Raw genomic sequence first — 26,651 nt, forward strand, 5'->3', positions numbered from 1 at the left:
GAAGTCCTCCTCGGAGCTCCGGCCGCTGGAGTTCATGAAAATCATGCCTTCTGGAGGCACCCTTTCTCCTCTCCCCACCTGGGACTCATGTCAGATATTCAATCTGGATAAAGACTCTGTCAAAATCTGAGACCAGCCACCACTGGGGAAGCAGGGTGTGGACAGGAGGCCAAGCGCAAAAAGGGGCTGGGAAGGGGACTTGCCTTATAGAAGGGGGCGTCTTGTCCTTCAAACTGAAGGCCTGGAAGACACAGATGAAAGGAGAAAAAAAAAAACACCAGTTGAGAGGGTGTCAAAGGTTCCCTGACGCTCCTACCCTCCCGGTGGATGCTATACATCCTTCCAGAATCCCTTCAGTGTCCCCTCCTACCCAGGGCATCTGCCGAACAGTCCTCTCTCCCTGGGGGTTGTGTTAGGGGGTGTCCCCTGTCCTCAAATTCCAGTGGTTCTAAAGCCTCTGATGCCCACCCTCAGCACTGGACGGGGACTGTGAATTAATCTAGCACTTTCCAGGCATCTCTGTTACTGAAGGGAAGGCCGCAAGGGATCATATTGTATATGAGGTTTCTAGAACAGTCAAATTCACAGAGACAAGACATTCTACTGAATGGTGGCTGCCACGGGCAGTGGGGGGAAGGGACTTAATGTTAAATTGGGTACAGAGTTTCAGTGGGGGAAGATTAACAAGTTCCGGAGACGGATGACGGTGCCGGTTGCCGAACGATGAGAATGTAATGCCACAACCCCGTGTGCTTCAAAATGATGGATATGGTAAATTTCAGGATATGCACATTTTACAATAAAAAAAAGGAATCATCCGTGAAATTGGCAAAGTAACATCTACCTCACAGGGATGCGGTTCCGAACTAGAGACGTGTCTAGAAATCCCTCGTTGGAGGGGCGTTTTAACCAACATAAATACTCTTTTCAATATGCTGTCCCAGGAGGTGGGCTCATCTTGGCCTGTTCCCATGAGTGACGGGACGCCAAAAAGCCAACGATGTCCTAAGAGCCCTTGAGGCACACAGATTTCTGTCCTCTTCTGTGTCATCTCGGGTCCCCTGGGAGGTCACCACTACTGAAGGTGATTCCCAGGGGCGGAAACAGTGAGACCGACATTCAGCGAAATCACGCCAAATTCCTGCGTTGTGCTGAGCACACAGCAGGCACTCAATACACGACTGTCCCCTTCCACTCCCCGATTCTGCTTCAGAAGGGTTATGAAAGTTGCCTGGCTCCTCTCCAGACGGAGACGTACCTACCTGGGAGGGGAACCGTGTGCAGGGGCATCACCTCTAACCCATGGACCGGGTACCCAAAGGGGAGGTTGGGCTGAGCCAGCAGCAGCGGTGAACGGGCCAACCCTTCTCTGCAGGGGACAGAACCGGAACCGTTAACAGCCGCTCTGACGTGTCTCCCCGGTTGGTTCTTTTTTTTTTTTTTTAACGTTTATTTATTTTTGAGACAAAGAGAGAAGGAGCATGAACGGGGGAGGGTCAGAGAGAGAGGGAGACACAGAATCCGAAACAGGCTCCAGGCTCTGAGCGGTCAGCACAGAGCCCGACGCGGGGCTCGAACTCACGAACCGTGAGACCATGACCTGACACAATGGGGGCTGTCAGCGCAGAGCCTGATGCGGGGCTCAAACTCGAGCCAAAATCAAGAGTCCAACACTTAACCCCCTGAGCCACCCAAGTGCCCCCCCATGCACCATTTTCTAATTGAAGTATAACACGGCGCTAAGCAGACTCAAATGAACCCGAGATCTTAGCCAATATTAAGCTCCACTAATAATTTCAAGGATACAGGGATGCCTGGGTGGCTCAGTCGGTTAAGCATCCGACTTCGGCTCAGGTCGTGATCTCACGGTTCGTGAGTTCAAGCCCCACGTCGGGCTCTGACAGCTCAGAGCCTGGAGCCTGCTTCCGAGTCTGTGTTTCCCTCTCTCTCTCTACCCCTCCCTCCCCTGTTCACACTCTGTGTGTGTCTCTCTCTCAAAAATAAACAGAAAAAAAATTTTTTTTTAAGCAGAGGTGTCCGGGTGGCTCAGTCGGTTAAGTGACAGACTCTGAATTTCAGCTCATGTCAGGATCTCACGGTTGGTGAGATCAAGCCCCCGGGGAAGGGCTCCCGGCTGACAGCACAGAGCCTACTTGGGGATTCTCCCTCTCCCTCTCTCTCTGCCCCTCCCCTGCTCTCATGTGCCCTCTCTCTCAAAATAAATAAAATCATGATAATAGTTTCAAGGATACAGACAATTACGCGGCACAGACAGAGCACACAGAGATCTTGGGAATCCCGGGGGGCGGGGGGGATCCCCTGTCATGCCTTCCCACGTCAGACGTGCTCTCTGGCCGAGGATAATGTGATCTCCAAATGGGGGTTGGCTGAATTCCCTCACATGGCAGAAAGCATGTAAGGTATGAACCATCTCCATTCTATGACCCCCAGAGAGTTGCACAGCTTAGGTGACATGCACCAGGGGCCGAAGATTCTGGGTTATTTATTCTACGTGATCGCGTTGCCCCCCTGTGGAGGCAAGGAGACGAGAAGGTCCCACTCCTGGAGGACTAAGGCACCCATAACCGGAATCCTAGGTCACCTGTTCAGTCACAGAAATGAGGCCAGCTCTGAAGGCCGCCTTCTGGAACCATCCCTTTTGGAATTCCCAGAATGGGAAGCCGTTCTCCCTCCTCAGGCATCGCCCCCCTCCCCGGCCCTCCCTCTGACTGGTCCTGTAAACACTGAGCTTGGGACTGAACTTCTGAGCTCCGCGCGGGTCGCTGACCACCTTCCGTGGGCCACAGCCCGCCCACAGTCACCCCGCACCGGGCTGGGGCTCGGTGGTCCTTACAGCAGCGGCAGGGACGGTGAGGTGGACGCGGACCGTGTCCTCTCTGCTCCTCTGGGAGCGGCATTCAGATCAGTCCTGTCTCGGTACCTAACTCGGTGCCTCGCCCAGAGCGGGCACCTCGCTGAGGCCACCTCAAGTCCCCGACTACAGGGACCTCACAGGCAGTGGCAAAGGGAGACCAGGAGAGCCAGTGGGAACCACAGTACTGGCAGGAGGCAAGCAGAGGCTGCCATTGGGCGCAGAGCCAGGCACAGGTCCTGCTTGGCGTGACAGCTTTATCACATCAAGTTATGGCTGTTTATACGCTTTTCTGACCTCTGCTGTCCTATCAGTTCATTGAGGCTACAACCTCGCTACCGTTTTGAGCCCTTTCGTGGATCAGTTCATTACAGGTCCCAACAACCCCGGGTACCGTTATTGTCCCCATTATACAGAAGAGGGTAAGCAGCTCGCCCAAGGTCATCCGGCTGGGACACGGAAGACGCACTGTTAACCGCGGAGCCCGAATGCTCCTCACGCACCTAGGTGGGGCCAGGCTTCAAAGCCATGCCAGAATCATCTGTTGTGTTCCCCTGGCTCTTCGACTTGCAACGCTGCCTCCTGCCGCTGCCCCATCTCTTTTTCTGGAGTCTTCTATTTGTATGTAGTTTGGGGGGGGGGGCGAGTAGTGGTTGATTCCCACAAGCAAACCCGGAGGGGCCCTACTCACCCTTCCCCTTCCTTGACTCATGACTCAGGCTCAGTCAACTGAGCACCTGAGGACCGTTCATCCCAGAGACACCGCTGTCCCAGGAGTAGAAGGAACATGTACCTTCCAGCTGCCTCCTCAACAGGTCGCCCCGCCTTCCCTATACCTTCCCTACTATGTACTCTGCACCGAAAAGCCAGAGCCCCGTTTTACAAAAGCATCTCAGGTAAGAACGGGCCACTTTTAGAAACCGTTCGGTTCTGGGGCGCGTGGGTGGCTCAGCCCGTTAAACGTCTGACTCTCCATCTGGGCTCAGGTCGTGATCTCATGGTTCGTGAGATCGAGCCCCGCGTGGGGCTCTGTGCTGACAGCTTGGAGCCTGCTTGGGATTCTCCCTCTCTTTCTTCCTCTCCTCTCTCTCTCTCTCTCTCTCAAAATAAATAAATGAACATTAAAAAAAAAAAAAAAACCCTGTCTAATTCCTTGCATTACTCAGAAAGCAAAATGCGCACCCTTCCTCCTGGCCTCCTGGCCTCTCTGAGTTCATGCACCACCAGCCCTCCCCTGACTTACTAGGTTCCAACAGCCGTCGCCTGCTTTCTTGTCATTCAGCCATCACAAAATCCACCCCCCCCCCCACCACCACCACCTGCCCGGGCTTGGGGCCCTGCCTTAACTCTTCCTTCTGAGATGCTCCCTTACAGGAGACGCTGGGGACTCCTGCTTCATATACAAATCAGAGTCCAAGGTCACTTTGCTTCACCATCCCATTAAATCTTAGGCCTTGAGTAGCATTCTACCACACGAATTTAACTGGCACCTCCATAGGGCACTTATAACGATCTAATATTTAGATGACTTATGTATCTCTTAATGAATCATGTACCTCCTGTAAGAACCATAAGCAGGGTAATATGAATAGTAAAGCACAACAATAATAGTAGGTGATATTTTTGCAAGGCTTCAGTCCGTCAGACCCTTTACGAGATACTAGCTGTGTTAACACAATGTTCATCACGAGCCTTCACAAACCTCCGAAAGAAGTCTCTCTATCGCCATTTTTCATATAAAGATACTTAAGTACTGGGGGGGGGGGGTGGTCAGGTAACTTGGCATCCAGCTTGTTCCAGAGTTCAAATCCCTAAGCATGGTTCTGTTTATTTTTTATTATAGCATGCCTTCCACTATGATTCATAAATGACTGCTGGAAAAAAGGAAAGGAAGGGAGGAAGGAAAGAAGGGACGCCTCAGACTATCTTCACTCCTCTGCTCGATTCTTACGAGGAAATGCCCTAGACGTGCAAAGTTTGATACGTCTTCATGGACGGGCCATTTTCCATCTTCCTCGGTTCTCACTGCTTGCTTTATTCCTAACGGTTCCCCCACACCCCCAGGGGCCCCTGCAAGAGAGGAGATCCTCCCTGTTTTCTTGGGACCCACACCCTCAGGACAGAGGAGAGACCCAGGAGCCCCTCCGCCCCACACCCCCCACCCCCACCCCCCGTCCTGGTCTGCATTACCTCCTCTGGAAGTGTTCGAATTCAGCCCGCCTCCTCGCTTTCACCGCAGGGAGTTCACTCTGGCCATAGGCATCCTGGAAGTTATAGCCTCCCTGCCCTTTGGGGGCTTCACATTTGCACTGGTTTTTCGGGAACAGCCTAAAACCAGAAAAGGGCTGTGAACAGGGGGTGGGAGGGGGGGAGAACCCGCCATCTAAAACCCGGCGTGCGATTCACCGTCCACCCTGGGCATCTCCTTCCCACACCCGCCCAGGTCTTACTTGGGATCCCAGCAGCAACACCTCCCAGAGACGCAGGGAGGGGAGGGGACGGAGAAGGGGGAGAAGGTCCCCTCTCTGGAATTATCCCCTGCACCCACTTTCTTTAAACTCGAGTCACATGGATGCCAGGGGCATCTTGGCCCCACCAGAGGAGGAGGCCAGTGGGTGGAAAAGGCTGCCCCTTTCTCACACTGTTGGCCGGACAGGCCCTCCGTAGTTGTAAGGGACTTTGGTAGGTGCTGTGCACCTTGCAGACCGAACCCTTTCCTGGTCCCCCGGTTTGGTTCACTTTAGCGACGGGCGCAGGCTCGGGAAGGCGGGGAAGGGGTTGTAAAATGGGCACCAGGAGGCACAGTAAACCGTAGGGGGAGCAAGGTAGACATCAGAACAACGTGGACTTGAACCTCACCAGATTCCATCGTAGGTAAAGAGGTTCCGGAGACGTTCCTCAGGTAGAAGCTTCGGCGGCTGGTCAGCCACAGCAGAAGGAGGGAGCTCTGGTGTGAGCCTACTTAGCCCCACGCTTACGCACAGAAACCCAATAGTGCCTAGGCCTAAGAGAAACGCTGAAATCTTGAGGAGCCGTAGAAATTCACACCTGTAGGCACACGAGAGAACAAGTTGTGTTAGAATCTCTTTTCTGGAGGGGCGCCTGGGTGGCTCAGTCGGTTGAGCGTCCGACTTCGGCTCAGGTCATGATCTCCCGGTTCATAGGTTCGAGCCCCGAGTCGGGCTCTGTGCTGACGGCTCAGAGCCTGGAACCTGCTTCCGATTCCGTGTCTCCCCCTCTCTCTGCCCTTCCGCTGTTTACGCTCTGTCTGTCAATCTCTCTCCCTCCCTCTCTCAAAAATAAAATAAACATTAAAAAAAATGGTTTTCTGTTTATTTATTTTGAGGCAGAGACAGAAGGTGCATGGGGGAGGGGCAGAGAGAGGGTAAGAGAGAGAATCCCAAACAGACTCCACGCTGTCGGCACAGACCCCAACGTGGGACTCGATCTCAAGAACCACGAGAGCGTGACCTGAGCCGAAATCAAGAGCGGGACGCTTAACTGACTTAGCCACCCAGGCGCCCCTGGCTTAGACTCTTGAAAAAGACAGTATTACCAAAAGGAAAAACAGTGGAGGGATGGGGAAAGCTTTCAATACTGAAGAAATCAAAGAAATCTGGCAACCAGACAGAACGTGTGGACTTTGATGGATCGTTGTTCCAAAAAACAATTTTAAATGACGTTTTCAGGACAATCATGGATATTTGAACATGGGCTGAAGGTTAGATTATCTTAGGGAATTGTTCATTTTTTTTTTTAGGTGAGCTGGTACTCTTGTGATTATATAGAGGAATGTGGTCATTCTGAGAAGCCTGATGAAATCTTTAGAGGTGACGTGTCCACGTGTCTCGAACGTCCTTTCAGATGGCTCAGCCATTTGAAAGACAAAAAGAGACATCAGGCAAATGTGGTAAAATATTAATAATTGTTATCTCCAGGTAGAAGGTGTATTCGTGGTATTCATGGTAACACTGTTCTAAGTTTTCTTCAGTTTGACAGTTTTAAAAAATAAAACTTTGAAGGGAGCCTGGGTGGCTCAGTCTTAAGGTTAAGCTCAGGTCTGACTTTGGCTTTGGTCATGATCTCCCAGTTCGTGGGTTCGAGCCCCGCATCGGGCTCTGGGCTGACAGCTCGGAGCCTGGAGCCTGGTCCCAATTCTGTCTCCCTCTCTCTGCCCCTCCCCTGCTCACGGTCTGTCTCTCTCTGTCTCTCAATAATAAATAAATGTTTAAAAAATAAATAAATAAATCAAACAAAATAAATTTTTTTAAAAATTTCTAAATAAAACTTTGGGATTTATAAACAAGAAAATAAAAATTGTTGGGGTAAAATCATAAGTTGATCTTTCTTAACATGGCAACGATTTACATTTCAAACCAAAACTAATATTACGCTGTATGTTAACTAACTGGTATTTAAATAAAAACGTGTAGGAAAAAAGGAACTCAAGAAAAAACACACAAGACTGATGTGGCAAACGGAGTCTTAAGGTGGCCCGTGTGATCCTCATCTCCTGGTCCTCTCTGGACACTTGGCGAGATGCTGAAATCATGCAATCTTGGGTTGGAAGTCTTCTTTAAATCTATTCCCATCCCTTGGGGCGCCTGGGTGGCTCAGTCGTTTGGGTGACCGACTTCGGCTCAGGTCATGATCTCGCGGTTGGTGAGTTCGAGCCCCGCATTGGGCTCTGTGCTGATGGCTCAGAGCCTGGAGCCTGCTTCGGCTTCTGTGTCTCCTCCTCTCTCTCTACCCCTCCTGCTCACGCTCTGTGTTTCTCTCTCTCTCTCAGTAGTAAATAAACGTTTAAAAAAAAATTTTTTTTTAAATCTATTCCCATCCCAGCAGCACCCGGGTGGCTCAGTCAGTTAAGCGTCTGGCTGTTGACTTCGGCACAGGTCCCAATCTCACGGTCTGTGAGTTCGAGCCCGGCATTGGGCTCCGCGCCAACAGCACGGAGCCTGTTTGGGATCCTCTCTCCCCCCTTTTCCTCTGCTCCTCCCCTGCTTGAGCTCACTTGCACGCTGTCTCTCAAAAATAAATAAATAAACTTTTAAAAAAAAAATCCGTTCTCATCCCAAGATCTTATCAACAGCCAAGAAAATCTAGAGATGCGAAGTACCGAAATACCCAGCCCAATATGTGTATATTTTCAGTATCACATGGATGAAAGTCCCAGGCGCCATGAACACTCTCATTGGATGTGGTATATGCCTTCAGGAATTTCAAACATTGACAGTGGAAGCTCATATGGTGATTCGCTTGCTTACTCTATGTTCACTTCCGCCGAATTCGTACCAAAGTACATCGGGTTTCTACAATCGCTGATTTTTGCTGGATGTCAACCAAGTTCTTACCGTGATGATTTGTCTTTCTGTAAGTCTCACGTTGTGCTGTAATAGAAAACCTCCACTTGGAAACTCTACATTGCACAGCAGCACACCCTGTAAAGTCTTCAGGCAAAAGCCTTACAGTTAATGGAATGTTTGCACCTGGTGTGCAACTTAACAGGGAAAGCCTGAAAATTAGTGAGAAAATTAGAGCCTGGGTGGCTCAGTCGGTTAAGCGTCCAACTCCCGATGTCAGCTCAGGTCATGATCTCACGGTTCAGGAACTTGAGTCCCTGTGACTTAATGCTGTCAAGCACAGAGCCTGCTCGGGATTCTCTCTCTCCTTCTCGGCCCTTCACTTGCACTCTCTCTCTCTCTCAAAAAAATAAATGAAAAATAAACTTAAAAAAAAGAAGAATGAGAAGACTATTTCTATTTTATTAATTTTTTTTTAATTTTTTTTCCCAACATTTTTTATTTATTTTGGGACAGAGAGAGACAGAGCATGAACGGGGGAGGGGCAGAGAGAAAGGGAGACAGAATCGGAAACAGGCTCCAGGCTCCGAGCTGTCAGCACAGAGCCCGACGCGGGGCTCGAACTCACAGACCGCGAGATCGTGACCTGGCTGAAGTCGGACACTTAACCGACTGCGCCACCCAGGCGCCCCTATTTTATTAATTTTTTTAAGTTTATTTATTTGAGAGAGAGAGAGGGAGAAAGAGAGAGAATCCCAAGCAGGCTCCCCATCATCAGCACAGAGCCCGATGCAGGGCTCGAACTCATGAACTGTGAGATCAAATCTGAAATCTGAGCTGAAATCAAGAGTCGAGATGCTTAACTGAGCCATCCAGGCGCCCCAGGCTTTATTCCTACTTTTTTTTTTTTTTTTAACATTTATTTTTGAGACAGGGAGAAACAGAGCATGAACGGGGGAGGGTCAAAGAGAGAGGGAGACACAGACTGAAACAGGCTCCAGGCTCTGAGCAGTCAGCACAGAGCCCGACGCGGGGCTTGAACTCACGGACCGTGAAATCATGACCTGAGCCGAAGTCGGCCGCTCAACCGACTGAGCCACCCAGGCGCCCCTTTATTCCTACTTTTAATAAAAGGTTGCCTTTTGTCTTGTGCAAAACATGTAGAATATAACCTTTAACTTAGTAAGTATTTCTGAAAGGCCACTGAGGCTTTGTTATTGAAACTAAAACGAAGTTTAATCATAAGATTTCTGAACATCTCCTAACTTTTACAGACCTATCGGAAGTTGTTTACCACTACTATTTTTGTTTGAAGTGTGAACTTTTTCCCCCTCTTCCCAGCCTCTCCTTTAAAAAGAAAAAAAAAAAAAAGGAAGTGAATTTCTGGCAATGAACTGAGCCGCTATCTAATGTATTACAGGTTCCTCCCACCCTCTGAAAGGAAAACAATCCTACGAGACCGTTGAATTACCATGAATTTCTATGGAAAATTCTTTAGTGTTCCCAGACCCCCAAACTAACTACATTTAGGCTTTTCTGATACCTTAGGAGCATCTTGCTAACAGATGCACAAAATGAACGGAGGTTAAGCAATTGCTCGCAGACACAGGGTTGCTTGATGTTGAGATGCTGAGCTTCCCGGGCAAGGTGCTTGGGGGCGCCCCTGGGGCTGCTCAGGGTGCGAGCCACCTCTGTACCCCGGTCTTGCAAAACAAACCCAGCAGCGCTATTTTTCCCTTTCGCCTTTTTCGGTTACAGCAAAAATCCTCTTTGCGTTTCCTTTAGTTAACAAAAGTTTAAGTACCAATATAGCTTCGTAAAAGCCAAGTGGTATAATAGGAACTTTCAAAAGGGAGAGAATGTATGTGTATGTCTTTTGAGCTGTGTGACCTAATTTTTGGATACTTGATCATTGGTTTTATTACGCTAATTTTTTAGCACTTGATAATCCATTTATAAATAATGATATACATTAATACTAGTTCCGTTATATATTTATACTGTCTGGGAATGTGCGTTACGGTTCTTCGGGAGAAATAATTTGTCAAATGTCCAACAGCTTGTAAAGCCCTAGTGTGAGACTTCAAACAGCTGAATAAATACTGAAATGCCATTTATTTTGAAAAGCAAATCCCTGAGGGGCGGCTGGGTGGCTCAGTGGGTGAAGCGTCCGACTTCAGCTCAGGTCATGATCTCACAGTTCACGAGTTCGAGCCCCGCGTCAGGCTCTGGGCTGACAGCTCAGGGCCTGGGGACTGCTTCCGGTTCTGTGTCTCCCTCTCTCACTGCCCCTCCCTTGCTCGCAGTCTGCCTCTCTCTCTCTCTCAAAAATAAATAAACATTTAAAAAAAATTTTTTTTAAAAGCAGACGACTGAATAGACATAGTATAAATCCCTTAAAACTCTAAGACCTTATTGGGCTGAATACAAGACCACATGCATATTTAAAGCATAGAGTCACAGAAAAAATATCTGAAATGACATACACCAAGATATTAATTCTAGTCAATGCTAAGAATCAGATTACAGTGAGGAATTTTTCAGTCAACATATTCCTTTTTAAAATTTTTTAAAATATTATATCATTTTTGAGAGCGAGAGAGAGACAGAGCACAAGCAGGAGAGGGGCAGAGAGAGAGGGAGACACAGAATCCGAAGCAGGCTCCAGGTTCCGAGCCATCAGCACAGAGCCCGACGCGGGGCTCGAACTCACGGACCGGGAGATCATGACCTGAGCTGAAGTCGGATGCTTAACCGGCGGAGCCACCCAGGCGCCCCAATTTCTTATTTTTAACTAGAATAACTCCACAGTTCAGAGCTGTAACTTCACTCTATATCAACCTGTAAGTTCAGCATAATAACACGTCAACGAATCCACAACAGGATTTGTTTGTCAAAATGACTCTAATGGGAAGTAACACACGAGAATAGCAGGGAAAATATAAATAAGAGCGATGACTGTACTACTAAAGCATAAAACTATTAGAAAGCTACAGTTATTAAAAGCATAATACTGATTCCAGAATAAGCAAATAGGTGAATGGAATAAACCAAAGCCCAGAAATACTTGAGTATATATAAAAGGTTCACGTGGCATTTCCACTCTGTTGTTACAGATTTCTGTAACATCTGCATCTTCTAAAAATGACATTCAGGGGCACCTGGCTGGTTCAGTCAGCTAAGTGTCTGACTTGGGCTCAGGGCATGATCTTGCGGTTCGCGAGTTCGAGCCCCACGTTGGGCTCTGTGCTGACGGCTCGGAGCCTGGAAGCCTGCTTCGGGTTCTGTGTCTCCCTCTCTCTCTCTGCCCCTCCTGTGCTCACGCTCTGTCTCTCTCTCTCTCTCTCTCTCAAAAATAATTTAAAAAATAACAATAAAAAGACATTCAGACAAAGACAGACATGTTTAAACTAATCACGTTCTAGAAACACCGGCAGAAAATGCACCTTTACTTAACCCTTACTCAAGTTCGACCATGTGATCACCCCCGTCTCAGCTTTGGAGTTCTGATTTTACCAAACCTTGGTTCCAGCTAAGGACAGCATTTGCGATTCAGTCATGAAGCAGACCTGGTTGGTGAGAGATTACCAATCAAGTATTAAGCAGCCAAATTTTTATCAGATAACTACAAATGTCCTACGATGTTAAAATTGCACTCTTCACGTTCTTACGTGGGGACCGGTTCAAACTGTAATTGTATGAGGCTGCTGTTCTGGTGGGACCATATTTGAGGAACAATGAGTCAGTCACCCGTGTCGGCTGATGGCAACCTGTCCCTTCAAGTCCCATAAAGCTATTTACCCCTGCCGAGCAGTTCTCATATTCCAGGTACAGAACTTTGGGACCAGGAAGAAACTGGAGGAACCTCCTGGGTCCCGAGTCAGAAGATGGTGTCACTCCCGGCCCTCAGGGGCTCTTGTACCCTAGCAGGGCTGGTCCAGATGGCCCCACGTCTCAGCAGACAACGGAAGCCGTTTAGTCAGGATTTGCCTACCGCGTGAGAAAGTAATCTCATAATTTGTTTGCTTTATCACACGAATCCCTCCCCTTCTCTCTGCCTCTCCTCTGCTTGTTCTCTCTCTCTCTCAAAATAAATAAATAAAAACTTTAAATATATATATTTGTTTCACCGGTGAGGTAAAAAAAAAAAAAATTGAAATTAAAAATAACTTTGGGGGTGCGTGGGTGGCTGAGTCAGTTGAGTGTCCCAACTCTTGATCTCGGCTCAGGTCATGAGCCCAGAGTCGTGAGCTTGAACCCCAAATGGGACTCCATGCTGAGCATTGAGCCTGCTTGAGATCCTCTCTCTCTCTCTCTCTCTCTCTCCCCATGTCCCCCCACTCCCCTCCCCTGCTCGCCCTCACTCTTACCTGCTCTCTCTCTCTCCCCAACCAAAAAAAGGAACACATTGCCTAACACGCATACATATAAAGTATGTGTCAAACCGTTTATGCTATCGGTAAGACTTCCAGTCAACAGTAAACTGTTAAGTTGGGGGGGGGGGAGTCAAAAGTGACACACGGATTTTCGACTACGCAGGAGGTGAAAGGGGGAGGTCAGTGCCCGTAACCCCCATTTTTCTCCGAGGATCACCTGCCGTTATATAATAATGACTATGAATCGCTTCACAATATTGAGCACCAGTAATACCTCCTTTATTTTCGTGAGCTCAATTAAAGTTCACCACACCCCACTCAGCGTCAGCGCCCGCACCCAATGCATGCGGATTCCACCTGCTCTCCTGGTTCAGCCCACCGACGAGAACTAGAAAAACGGAAGGAAAACCAACACATCTGCGTGAAGGACTCGGGTGGCTACCAAGATAGTGAGTTGCTCTCTCCGTGTCTCTCAAAAATGAATAAACGTTAAAAAAAAAATTTTTTTTTAGGGGCGCCTGGGTGGCTCAGTCGGTTGGGCGTCCGACGTCGGCTCAGGTCATGATCTCACGGTCCGTGAGTTCGAGCCCCGCGTCGGGCTCTGTGCTGACAGCTCAGAGCCTGGAGCCTGTTTCCGATTCTGTGTCTCCCTCTCTCTCTGCCCCTCCCCCATTCATGCTCTGTCTCTCTCTGTCTCAAAAATAAATAAACGTTAAAAAAAAATGAATAAACGTTAAAAAAAATTTTTTTAGGGGCGCCTGGGTGGCCCAGTCGGTTAAGCGTCCGACTTTGGCTCAGGTCATGATCTCGTGGTTCGTGGGTTCAAGCCCCGCGTCAGGCTCTGTGCTGACAGCTCAGAGCCTGGAGCCTGGTCCCAATTCTGTGTCTCCCTCTCTCTGCCCCTCCCCTGCTCATGCTCTGTCTCTCAAAAATAAATACATGTTAAGAAATATATATCTTCTATACCAGAAAAAAATATTCAAGGATAAAGGCGCGACAAAGACATTTTCAGATGAACAAAGTTTGAGGGAATCTAGAATTATCCCACTAAAGGAGCTCCCGCAGGCACATTATCCCAGATGGAAGGGAAGGTCATAAGGAAAGAATGAAGAGAAATCAAAATGGCAGATAAGTGGGTAAATCTAGGTCACTACTGACTGCATAAAGCAATAATACTGTTTTGTATATCATAGAAAAAAAAAGGAAAGGAAAGTAACTCAGGAAAGGCAGTAAGTAGACTAAAAGTGTGATAAGGTCTTTGCATTGCCCAAGAGGATTAAAAATACCGAGTAATTTTAGACTTTCATAGGTCAAAAGTATGCTATGATCTATAGCATAAATACTATGGAAATAGTATAAATAGTGAATAAGTTTCAAGGTCAGAGTCAGGCAAATGGGATAATAAAAAAAGAATGAATACCAAAAAGGGGCAAGAAAGGAAAGAACAGAGATCAGGTAAAACAAATACAAAGCGCTCCGTGACATGCTGGATTTAAACCAACCACCCCAGTAATTACATAAATGCAAATCAATTAAATGCTCCAGTTAAAATGCAAGGAATAGTCAGGCCACATGGAAAAAAGAAGCCCAGTTACATGCGGTTTTGCAAGAGAAACATCAAAAACACACACGGATATGGAAATGTTGAGAATAATAAGGAAGATAAATATACCAAGTAACCAAGATAAAGTTGATATCGCTAGATGAACATCAGAGGAAGCAGATTTTATTTATTTATTTTTTTTTACGTTTTTTATTTATTTTTGGGACAGAGAGAGACAGAGCCTGAACGGGGGAGGGGCAGAGAGAGAGGGAGACACAGAATCGGAAACAGGCTCCAGGCTCCGAGCCATCAGCCCAGAGCCTGACTCGGGGCTCAAACTCACGGACCGCGAGATCGTGACCTGGCTGAAGTCGGACGCTTAACCGACTGCGCCACCCAGGCGCCCCAGGAAGCAGATTTTAAAGACAAAAAGCCAGGGGCGCCTGGGTGGCTCACTCGGTTGAGTGTCCGACTTCAGCTCAGGTCACGATCTCACCGACCGTGAGTTCGAGCCCCGCGTCGGGCTCTGGGCTGATGGCTCGGAGCCTGGAGCCTGCTTCCGATTCTGTGTCTCCCTCTCTCTCTGCCCCTCCCCCGTTCATGCTCTGTCTCTCTCTGTCTCAAAAATAAATAAATGTTAAAAAAAAAATTAAAAAAATAAATAAAGACAAAAAGCCAAACACAGATACCTCAAAGTTGTAAAATATTCAGTTCACAAGAAGAGGTAACAATTCCTTTTTCTCATAACGCCTCAAAATACGAAACGCAAAAGAGTGAAAGCATGACAAGGAGAAACAGACAAATCTAGAACCATGGTGAGGGATTTTTAACTCACTTCCCTCCCTAACCAACGAGCAAACAAATAAAAAAAATTAGCAAGCGTTCAGATTACTTGAACCAGGCAATCAGCAAACTTGATATAAAGAACATACAGCATATTACATGTAACAACCGCAGGATACACATTCCTTGAAACGTACACAGAACATTACATGGGGCGCTTGGGTGGCTCAGTCGGTGAAGCGTCCGACTTGGGCTCAGGTCATGATCTCGCAGTTCATGGGCTCCAGCCCCGCGTGGGGCCCTGTGCTGACAGCTCGGAGCCTGGAGCCTGCTTCGGATTCTGTGTCTCCCTCTCTCTGACCCTCTCCTGCTCACATTCTCTCTCAAAAATAAATAAACATTAAAAAAAATAATAAACATACACAGAACATTACAAATGCTGGGTCAGAAAACAAGCGTCCAAAATTTCAAAGAACATACATAGCGCATATTTTCTGGCCCCCACGCCGTGCAGCTAGCAGCGAACAACAAAAACATAACTAGAAAAAATCCCTGATTTGGGAAATTCACAAATACGCTTCTAAGTAACCGCGGGCCCAAGAAGAAACCACAATGGAAACTGGACAATGGCAGTGACCTAAAGGAAGACGAAAATAGCACCTAGCAGAGGCCCTGGGAGGTGGCTGGAGAGCAGTACTTAGAAGCGTACTATTACGCATTTTCCATAAAGTCCCCAATGACCTGCCCCCCGTAACCCTCTGTCTCGCCAACCATTTCCTTAAAAACACATTGAGCCTTCATAAAACGGGCATTTCAGCACGGCGTGATACCCTCCCTAAGCCCCTTTTTCGAAGTCCGGCCCCCACCACCTGCCATTGTGGGTCAGCACCGCCCCCCAAGGCTACAGTGAATGTCAGGAGGAGGCCAGGCATGTGAGTAACAGAGATCATCTCTGAAGGCAGAGCGTGAGCTGAAGAACAACACATTTACTAAAAGCTTCCGCCTCCAATCTCTTCCCGCAGAGGATGAACTTGCCCGCAGGCCACAGCAGGTGCCGACCAGCCTGGGCGCCACCGGAGGCAGGGGGGATGGGGGGAACGGAAACAAACCAACTCTTGTCTCTTTCCTCCAGGAATCCATCACTTGATGGGGGCGGAGACTAGTCGTATAAACACAAGGGTTCTAGGTGAGAAAGAAGGGGAACAGAAGGAGGGGGAGAAGGGGAGAGGGAGAGACCGGAGGGAAATCCTTTCCCAAATGTAACAATGTCCAAATACAAAGGTCATCCTTCCCGATCACGGGTCAGGACGTTTCATCTCCGGACGGAGGAGCCTAGGATCGTGGGTACGCCTTGCTCGCGGCATATCACACCCGTCACCCACCGGGGATGAACCATTGAAGCCTGACGAAGAGGTCGCAGAAGAAGAGGTTCCACATTGAGAGGGTCTGGCTACCGCACAGTTTTAAACAATTGTTTTTAGAAGCTAATCATTTCTTTGCCTGTGTTTTCAACCAACCTGGGGGAGCGCCTCCTCTCCTCTTTGTCGAACTCGCAAATGGTTCAGTTTGTTTGATGGCGTAAGGGTTGAAGGCTGTTCAGTCATGCAGGCCCCTGCACCCATGACAAAAGGCTCCGGCGAGGGGCCCCTGGGTGGCTCAGTCAGTGAAGCGTCTGACTTTGGCTCAGGTCACGATCTCACGGTTCGTGGGATCGAGCCCCGCATCGGGCTCTGTGCGGACAGCTCAGAGCCTGAAGCCTGCTTCGAATCTGTGTCTCCCCCTCTCTCTGGCCCTCCCCTGCTCATGCGCTCTCCCTCTCTCTCTCTCTCTCAAAAGTAAATTTAAAAAAACTTTTTTCAGTTTATTGTTTCTAAAAAAGAATTTTAGGGGTGCCTAGGTGGCTCAGTCAGTCAAGTGTCCAACTTCGGCTCAGGTCATGAGCTCACAGTTCACGGGTTCGAGCCCCACGTCAGGCTCTGTGCCGACAACCCTCCCCTGCTTGTGCTCTCTCTCTGTCTCAAAAGAAATAAACTTGAAAAAATAATAAAAATAAAATATGTCTTAAAGAAAAACAAAGTAGGTTCCAGAATATCATATATGGTAGGATCCTATTTGTGTAAAAATAAAAGCAAATATATCAGATTGTTAGCACTGGACATCTCTGGGGAGTGGGAAGGAAAAAAAGGAGACATTTATGGGGCTTGAACACCTACATTAGGAAAGATGAAAATCTGAGTTGGGAAACCAAACATCTATCTCAGAGTTTAGAAAAAAGAGTTAGCAGATTAGGATCAAATAAAATAGAAAGGAGGAAGTATTAAATGTGAGGGCATAAATTAATGAGATAGGAATATACACTACAAAGGATCATCAAAGCCAAAGTTGTTTTATTTTTAAAAGCCAATAAAATTAATAAACCCATTGGCGGGATCAAGAGAAAAACAAGAGTAGGCACAAATCGCCAATGGCAGGAACATTGAGGGCATCACTAGAATCTTACAGCCATTAAAGAAGCAATAAGAGAATATAAATTAACAATTTGTACCAATAAACTCGAAAGCACAGAGGAACGAGAAAAAATACAACTTAGAAAAGCGGACACGGGCAAAAAGAGAAAATTCTGAATAATCCAAATGGTATAATGATAATTTTAATGCCACATTTTCATTTTTATTTCATTTTCTGTAAGAATAGAAAATCCTATTCTTTGGAAGACCAAAGAATAGGAAGAGAGGGAATACTCCCCAACTTATTTTGTGAAACAACGTAACCATTTTATGAAAACCTGAGAAAGACACGATCAGAAAGAAAAATCACAGTCAATTCTGAGATTAGGTAGTAAATGCCACTGTGGTCTTCGCCTTGGTGACGCGTTTCCTCTCAAGTAATTAGCTCTAGGGAAGCTCGCTGTCGTGTTGTGAGTTGCCCATGAAGTGCCATGTAGAGACACAGCAAAGCCTCCGGCCAATAATCCCATGAGTCACCTTGGAAGGGTGTCAGTCCCGGTCAAGCCTTCAAATGATTAATTTTTCATTAAAATGCATTATGTTAACATCTGGTAGGTTGATGATTGGGTTTTGTTTTCTTTAATTCTTTCATGTTTGTTTTCTTTTTGAGAGAGAGAGAGAGAGAGACAGAGCATGAGTGGAAGAGGGGCAGAGAGAGAGGGAAACAGGATCCGAAGCAGGTTCCAGGCTCCGAGCTGTCAGCACAGAGCCCGATGCGGGGCTCGAACTCACAACCCATGAGATCATGACCTGAGCCAAAGTTGGATACTTTACCCACTGGGCCCCCCAGACGTCCCATGTTTTTAACAACTTCACGAACACATTTTTTAAACTTTCTCAGCTTTAATGTCTCCTGTGGTAATGGGAATGATACAACTCGCATAAACAAAAGCTCCCTGGGGAGGTGGGTCCTCTGTAATTTCTAAGAACGTAAAGGGTCCTGAGACCAAAAAGATTGAGAACCGTTGGTCTAAGTTCCAAGCAACCGTTGCACTTACCTTGATGTTTTAATAATCCATTCGAGCTTCAAATTAGCGCCATTTATTGTCTATCCTTTATAAAAATTATATTCTTCGTGGAATTTGACGTGAACAACTCAGTTACACAGCCGGCTCCCAACACACACCTCGCTCAGCTGCATAGATTCCTTTCCCTTTTTTTTTTTTTTTTAATGTTTATTTATTTTTGAGAAAGAGAGTAAGTAGGGGACAGGCAGAGAGAGGGGGAGAGAGGATCCAAAGAGGGCTCTGTGCTGAGAGCAGTGAGCCTGATGCGGGGCCCGAACTCCTGAACAGCGAGATCATGGCACAGACACAACCGACTGAGCCGTTCGGGGACCCCCCTAGGTTCCTTTCAAAGGTAAGCCTGGAACCAGAGTAAATGGAGAGCGCTGGGAATTGTTCAGGCTGGCTCAGGGAGTGGCTTGGCTCTAACCCAGGTGGTATTACCTACTCCTCCATTTAAGCAGTGGATGTGATATAGACACAAATAGCACACTTTTTTTTTTTTTTAGTCCCCGAGAGGGTGCACTGTTCCCGGAAGTACTACAATACCGAGTCGAGTCGACGCTTGGAGTGACCCGAGCAAGCTCCTATCTCCCCATCACCTATTTTAAAGATGAATAAACCGAACTTCAGTCACTTTGTCTTTCCGTGTGACTGAGGACCTTTCATTAGCACTTAAAATTTTTTTTCTTTCTTTCTTTGCTTTCTTTCTTTCTTTCTGTACCTCCTTGGTATGTCTTTCCATTCCTTGTCGTTCTCTTATTCGCTCTCTTTCTGGGTTCTTCTTTATTTCGTCGTGGCTTGATTATTTCTTTCTTTCTCCCGCCGTTTTTTTCTCTTTTATGTCTGCTTTCTTTTCTTTCCTTTCCTCCCTTCCTTTTTCTCTTTCTTTCTTTTTCTTTTCTTTCTTTCCTTTCCTCCCTTCCTTCCTTCCTTTTTCTCTTTCTTTCTGTCTTTCTTTCTTTCTTTCTTTCTTTCAAGTAGGCTTCACACTCAGCACAGAGCCCAGCTTGGGACTTGAACCCAAAAGACTGTGAGATCAAGAGGGGAGGACGTTTAACCAGGAGCCCCATTAGTGCTTAAAATTTAAAACAGCAACACAGCACAAACTGCCAGGGGTGGTATTTTGTTTGGTGGGTGCGAATTTTAATTCATACGTAACATATTTTACCCAATTTTGGTATCTTTAGAAATGACAGTCTTCTTAACGATCTTAAAATGAAAAGCAAGGGAATAATTATTATTGATTATTACACGCTTTTTGCTGAAAATGATTCTGTCCTGCAGAGGAAGGGGGTGTCAAAAAAATGAGTAGCTGAGGGGCGCCTGGGTGGCTCAGTTGGTTAAGCGTCAGACTTTGACTCAGGCCATGATCTCACATTTCCAAGTTCAGTTCGAGCCCCACATGGGGCTCTGTGCTGACAGCTCGGAGCCCGGAGCCTGCTTCGGATTCTGGGTCTCCCTCTCTCTCTGCCCCTCCCCCACTCGTGGTCTGTCTCTCTCTCTCAAAAATAAATACACATTTTTTATTTTTTTTTTAATTTTTTTTTCAACGTTTATTTATTTTTTGGGACAGAGAGAGACAGAGCATGAACGGGGGAGGGGCAGAGAGAGTGGGAGACACAGAATCGGAAACAGGCTCCAGGCTCCGAGCCATCAGCCCAGAGCCCGACGCGGGGCTCGAACTCACGGACCGCGAGATCGTGACCTGGCTGAAGTCGGACGCTTAACCGACTGCGCCACCAAGGCGCCCCCACATTTTTTAAAGATTTAAAAATGAGTAGCTGAGAACGACAAATACGCTAGGGTCACCGCTTCTCCGAGAGGTGAGGACAGTTGTGTGCCCAGTACCTACCACGATGCCTAGCACATAATAGATTATCAAACACTTGTCGAGTGAAATATTATGACCAAAATGCCCCATGCAATCAAAAAGCATCAGCTGTAGCCTCACATGGCGCTGAATCCCAACCTGCCTCTTCCAGTGTATTCCTTGGGCAACTTCTTTCCTCAGTCTCCACAACTGTAGAGTGGGCACAAGAGGAGGGTGCCGCTGTGAGCAGTACTGGGTCAATCTCGAACAGGGTCTACACATAAATAAGCCTAGTGTATGAAATGACATGAACTCACCAGTTTACGGAGCTTAGCGGCTGACACTATAATGATTATTTCCCGTGTTGGGGCGAACTACCCTGTCTTGGACAAAATCAGAAATACTCCTGTCAAAATCAGACATTTTTTTTTTTTTAATTGAAAAAAGGAGACTAGGGGTGCCTGGCTGGCTCAGTCAGGGGAGCATGTGACTCTTGATCTCTGGGTGGTGAGTTCCAGCCCCCAGTTGGGTGTAGAGATTACTTAATAAAAAAGACAAGAAAATTTTCAAAAGAAGGAAAGAAAGAAAGGGAAGGAAGGAAGGAAGGAACGAACGAAGGAAAAGAAAAGAGAAAAGAAAAAAAGAAAAGAAAGAAGAAAGAAAAGAAAAAAGAAAAAGGAGGAGACGAGAGGAGAGGAAAGGAAAGAAAAGGAAGAAACTAAAAAGCAAATAAAAGATTAAAAGAATTAGTTTCTTGGGGCGCCTGGGTGGCTCAAGTCAGTTGCGCGTCTGACTTCAGCTCAGGTCATGATCTCACAGCTCATGAGTTCCAGCCCCGCGACCGGCTCTGTGCTGACAGCTGGGAGCCTGGAGCCTGCTTCGGATTCTGTGTCTCCCTCTCTCTCTCTGCCCCTAACCCACTCGCATTCTGTCTCTGTCTCTCTCAAAAATAAATAAACATTAAAAAAAAACTTTTAAAAAGAATTAGTTTCTTGAGCCCCTGGGTGATTCAGTGGGTTAAGCATCTAACTTCAGCTCAGGTCAGAATCTCACGGTTTCCGAGTCCCCCGCATTGGGCGAGCTGGTGCCGCCTCACTGGGTAAAAACAAACAAAAAACACAAGCCCTGCTTAAGGTGAGCCCCTCTTCTCTCTCTCTCTCTCTCTCGCTCTCGCTCTCACTCTCTTAAAAAAAAAAAAAAAAAAAGTTTCTTCTGAAAAAGAAACATTAGTTCCATCATGGTCACAAAGGCCAGCAGCCTTTTAAGGTCCCAGGGTTATAAAGAGAGCAAACACCATGCATTAAAACCCAAGACCTTTTCTGCATTCCAGCTGTCTGTGTGAAGGGAAAGTCACATTTGCCGAGGCCTTGCCAGCTATAATTCGTTGGCACCTAGCCTGATGCCAGGACTTCTGGGTCACACACTAAAGAATGGGGGGGGGGGGCGGGGGGGACGCCGGGGAAGGAGCCCGAACGCCTGGAACGAAAGCCAAGCCGGAGCCAGAACATTCCCCTCCCTCCGTCACATCCTCTGGACACCCCGCGCTTCGCGTTCATGCTTAGAAAACATCATCTCACGGATGCGCTTTTGCAAGATTTTCGCAAGATGCCTTCCTTGTCAGTGTTAAGGATTGTTCTAGTATTGAAAAATTCGGAGAAAATAAACGTTGAGGGTAAAAGGGCATAGAATGTGTTTTGATTTTGATCCTTGGGGGCGGGGGGGGGGGGCTACAAAAATGAAATTAGACTTCCCAGTCCACTTCTCCGCATTATTGATTGCACCAGTTCTCAGGCTCCACTGCGCCCTGGCGACAGAACAGACGCTCCGAAAACCCGACTAAAATCCCCCCCCCCCCCCACAGCGCCGGTTGGCTTCTAAACCGCGCGCGGCCTCGACTTCCCGTCCGTGCAGAGCCCGCGGTCCCCCGGGGCAGAATCCCACGCTCGGGACGTCCACGCGACACCTTCCCCGGGACCAAGACGCAACGTCCACGTCCCATTTTCCAGCTGGGGAAACCAGGGTTTCAGCGTTCCAGAAAGAGCAGGGGCTGGCCACAGCGTCGCGTCCCCGAGCGCCGAGCGCCGTCCCCTTCCAGCTGCCCTCCTCACCTAGGCGGGGGCGGGTCGGGCCCCACACGGAGACCGCGGCCCCCTCCCTGGCGTCCCCGGCCGCCCCCGCACCTGCCGGCTCCCGGACGGCGCGCCCCACCGCCCGCAACACTCGCCTGCACCAAGGCATCTCGAATCCCGCCGCCTCGCAAGCACCCGGCGGCCGTCGAGCAGGACGGGAGCTCCCCTTCCCCACTCCCTGCGCCGACTGCCAGAGGCAACTTTCTGGGAGCCGGGCAGGTGCACGAAGTTGGAGAGCTCTGGGCAGTCCCCGCCCACCTGCGGCTCTCCGCGTCCGCCCAAGCATCTGTGCCGTCGTTTGGGGACCACTGACCCTCGCGCCAACAGACCCGCCGCGGGCCCACGCCCTGGAGAACTCGAGAAGGTGGTGATAAAGTCCACAGCCCTTGCTTGTGATACTCCTAGGGACCGGCCGGGCGCTAAACGCTTTCTTTGCGCTGTGCCATTGATTGCTCACCACAGCCCTCAGAGGTGTGCAGTTACTTGCCCCACTTTTTTAGGGCGGGGACACTGAGGCACCACCGGGCGATCGGCTAGTAGGTGGAGGAGCTGGGTGAGAACGGAGTCTGAGGGACTGGGAAGCCCCTCCAGCGAGTGGAGCATTTGGCGTCCCCAGCGCGCCAGTCTCCACCGCGTCGGCGGTCCGAGGTGGTAGAGGGGCCCTCCGTGCCCGGGAGCGCGTGGCTTCAGCGCGTGACGCAGACCTCCGAATGGCCAGGGGCTGCGAGAGGCTGGACGGGAGCGCGGGTGGTCACGGTGTCACCTGCGCTTGTCTCCTCCCCGGGGCTGCCGGAGCCGGTCGGTCCTCGCTGCGCGCTCGGAACCGAAGCGCACCCTGCCCGGAGCTGCGGTCAGGCTCCCCACCCCACCCCCACCCCCGCGCTTCTCTCGCCCGTCTCCCAGCCTCTGTCTGGGACCTCTTTTCCTTGTCCTCGGATGGTAATAGGACATCTATGATCCCCTTAAAGAACAACAAAATCCGTGCGGTCACCTCTAGCCTCCCTGTCACCGCGGCCCCTCCATTTTCCTCCCCGTGAAAAACTGGGCGCACGATCCTGAACCAGACCACCAGCCTACAGCTCACATATCTGCAAGGGCAGGTTCTGCCTTGGCCCTGCCTCCATCTCACCGCCTCGGTTCTGGCAAAAGACGCGGGGAGGGAAGCTGGAGTGGGTTGAATCCCTCCCTCTAAGAGACCTGTGGGCCCACCTCTGTGCCTGGAAGAATCTAGTGCATTTCAGATGAAAATATCACAGGACCCTTTTCATAGGCCAGGCGCAGTGCTGGGCAGCCTTCTGTGGTTCAGCCCCAGTGTGACGGTCCTGTATTTTACCAGCACCTAGCTTACATTGCAAAGGTAACATTTTTTTAAAAAAATTTTTTAATGTTTATTTATTTTTGACAGAGACAGAGCATGAGCGGGGGAGAGGCAGAGAGAGAGGGAGACACAGAATCCGAAGCAGGCTCCAGGGTCCGAGCGGTCAGCACAGAGCCCCATGTGGGGCTCGAACTTGGAACCGTGAGATCATGACCTGAGTCGAAGTCCGACCCTCGCTCAACCGACTGAGCCACCCAGGCGCCCCTATAACATTTTTTTTTTAAGTAAACAAAACAACACCACGCAGAACGCTTGCCAAATGACCAAGGTTTCTATTCTGATGCGGTATGTATGTAATTATATGCTGTTGGGTCCCCAAGAGGACTTAAGACAGAAATGCATACTAGGCCGTGTGACTAAAAGAAAAATGCTAGGGGCGCCTGGGTGGCTCAGTCAGTTGAGCATCCGTCTTCAGCTCAGGTCACGATCTCGCGGTCCGTGAGTTCGAGCCCCGCGTCGGGCTCTGGGCTGACGGCTCAGAGCCTGGAGCCTGTTTCCGATTCTGTGTCTCCCTCTCTCTCTGCCCCTCCCCCGTTCATGCTCTGTCTCTCTCTGTCTCAAAAATAAATAAATGTTACCAAAAAAAAATTAAAAAAAAAAAAAAAAGAAAAATGCTATAGTCCAATCACTCAAACCAGGTAAGTCCAAAAAGAGTAGAAAGAAATGCCCGAAGGATTTACGATGACAGATGACGGCTTTCTGAAAACGGCTAGAAAAGGGATCCTCTGCTTCCCCGGACAAATCACATCGGTAAAGCATTGTGCTTACCATGTGCCTGCAGTAAAAAGAAGTCACTGCTTACAAAAGGCTGTCACATCCTTCACCCTTCTCAATTTAACCCCTGTGACGATGCTGGAAGGGAAGCGTTGGCCGGAAGGGAAGCATTGGCTAAGCGACGACGTGTTTGCTGTTTTTCAGCTCGATCAGTCAGAAGCTCTAACACCAGCTCTGCCTGGCATTGCCGGGCTGTGGTCCCCGGGTGTCTAGACCCAGAGCCAAGCAGGATGTTCGTTGCTGCCCTGAGGGGCAGACAAGAAATGACCCTGGAGAGCTGATGGGTGGCCGGGCCTGTGCCCATCTCTCACTCCGGGTGCTGTCTGGGGTCCACCTGAAGGTAGGTCTCTTCTCCCCCTGTGGGTGGCCTTTTCACCGTGACTATTTTTACCACCGGGACGTGCCCTCCACTTCTCCTTGGCTGTGGGCCCATTGGCAAGTTCTCAGGTAATCGAATCACCTCTGTGCTTGGTGACTCCAGCCACTCCCCGCACCTCCAGTGTCACCTTGGCCAGCAGGCAGCTTGTCCCCCGTGGGAGGAGCTCCGAGTGGCCCACAGGGGACGCAAGTGCTTCTGGCGGATCCTGTTGTCATAGGTGAGCCTTCTGAAAGATGTTCTTTGGAAGACCGATCAAGCCAGCTTTGCATCCTGGTCCAATGACAACAGTGCCTTTGGCCAAGAGGCGGGGGGCTCTGCGAAGAAGGAAGTCAGAGGACTTCTGACACCCTACCTGAGTGCTGGTGCCTAACAGCCACTTATTAGCTCCAGAGGAAGGCGACCGCATGCTGGTCATTTTGCTACTCCTCGAGTTTCGCACAGGGCCGCTCAGAGTGGGTCCGATTCGTTGACCGGCTGAGTGAATGGTCGCCTGGAGTGGCGGGAAGGTTTTGTTGCCCGCGGGCACTAACCGAGGGGTTGGCTCACAATTGATACTCAAAACCCGTCTGATGGAGAAAGGAATGAGTGAGTTTCATTATGCCCTTCAAAGCTCAGAACAATGGCGGGCCTTCCGCGTTGGTCGGTCTCATTTTTACACAAGACAGGTGAACTTCAGGGCCGTGTGACAGACCCAGAGGGACTAGAGCCAGATTTGCTGGCTGCGTAGCCCTTCCTCTGCCCCGCTGCCCGGTGTCAGGGAGAGCCCAGGTTAGTGAGAATGAAAGAGACACAGAAGAGGCAGAAAGGAAGTCAGGAAGGACCAGACAGTGGAACAAGGACAGAAGTCAAGGATGGGGTCCCGTTGGCTTCAGCTTGACCGTGGTGCCGAGAAAGTGCTTCCCTGGCGTGGACCACAGCAAAAGGCCCACAGACTCGGGAGGCCGTGGATTTCTTCTCGGTTGTTCTCTGAACCGTCTGGATGCCTTCAAGAGACAGCACAGCGTACTGGTTAAAAGATGAACTCCAGAGCCTGGCTCTGACTGCTGCTGTGTGACCTTGGACATGCTGCTTAACCTCTCTGTGCCTCAGTACCCTCACTTGTAAAACTGTAGATGACAGGGACGTCTGGGTGACTCAGTCCTTGGTTGAGCGTCTGACTCTTGATTTCAGCTCAGGTCACGATCCCAGGGTTGGGGGGATCGAGTCCCGCGTCGTGCTATATGCTGAGCATGGAACCTGCTTAATGTTCTCTCTCTGTGTTTTCTCCATCTGCTCCTGTCCTCTCCCCTTCTCGCTCTCTAAAAATTGTAGATGATAATGGCACCCGTCTTGTGAGGCTGATTTAAGAATTAAGTGAGTTGGTACATGTGAAGTCCTTTGAACAGTGCCCCAGAACGTCATACTTCCAGAGTAAGTGTTAGGAATTATTATCGGAAGGGAAGCTTTTGTACTTTGAGAAGTCTTTCTGTGATTACTAGGTTTTACATTAATATTCAGTTTAGCGAAGTCACAAGGGCAAGCTCTATATTCAACGGACAGATCTTTGTATTTGCCATGGAATGACGACTGGGTCCAAGACTTCACTTCCCTGGAATGAAGTTCTACGTCACTTAGGCTCAGCCACAACATTTGCTTTAGTCAAATGGTTGTTAGCAAAGGCTGATACGTGTTTGTGCGGATCGGCTTTATCTCCTGAGTTCCAGGGATCTGCGGTTAGAAGGACGTGAGTTATTGTCCCTTCAGCCTTGGCTCTGGAAGAAAACCCAGGAAGCAGAACCTGACCGAACCCG

The 26,651-nt window shown here is 48.9% G+C and overlaps 1 protein-coding gene across 1 annotated transcript in view; it reads right to left on the reverse strand.

The window, feature by feature from the left end:
* Positions 1-26,651, reverse strand: part of B4GALNT2 (beta-1,4-N-acetyl-galactosaminyltransferase 2) — a 65,272-nt gene that overhangs the window by 18,630 nt on the left and 19,991 nt on the right. The window contains 5 exon segments of the mRNA XM_030294599.1: positions 204-241; positions 1,263-1,369; positions 5,063-5,200; positions 5,732-5,920; positions 22,589-22,677. Coding sequence (XP_030150459.1) covers positions 204-241; positions 1,263-1,369; positions 5,063-5,200; positions 5,732-5,920; positions 22,589-22,677 — 561 coding nt within the window.

Source organism: Lynx canadensis, chromosome E1 (genome assembly GCF_007474595.2).
Source record: "Lynx canadensis isolate LIC74 chromosome E1, mLynCan4.pri.v2, whole genome shotgun sequence".
In the NCBI taxonomy this organism is placed as follows: Eukaryota; Metazoa; Chordata; class Mammalia; order Carnivora; family Felidae; genus Lynx; species Lynx canadensis.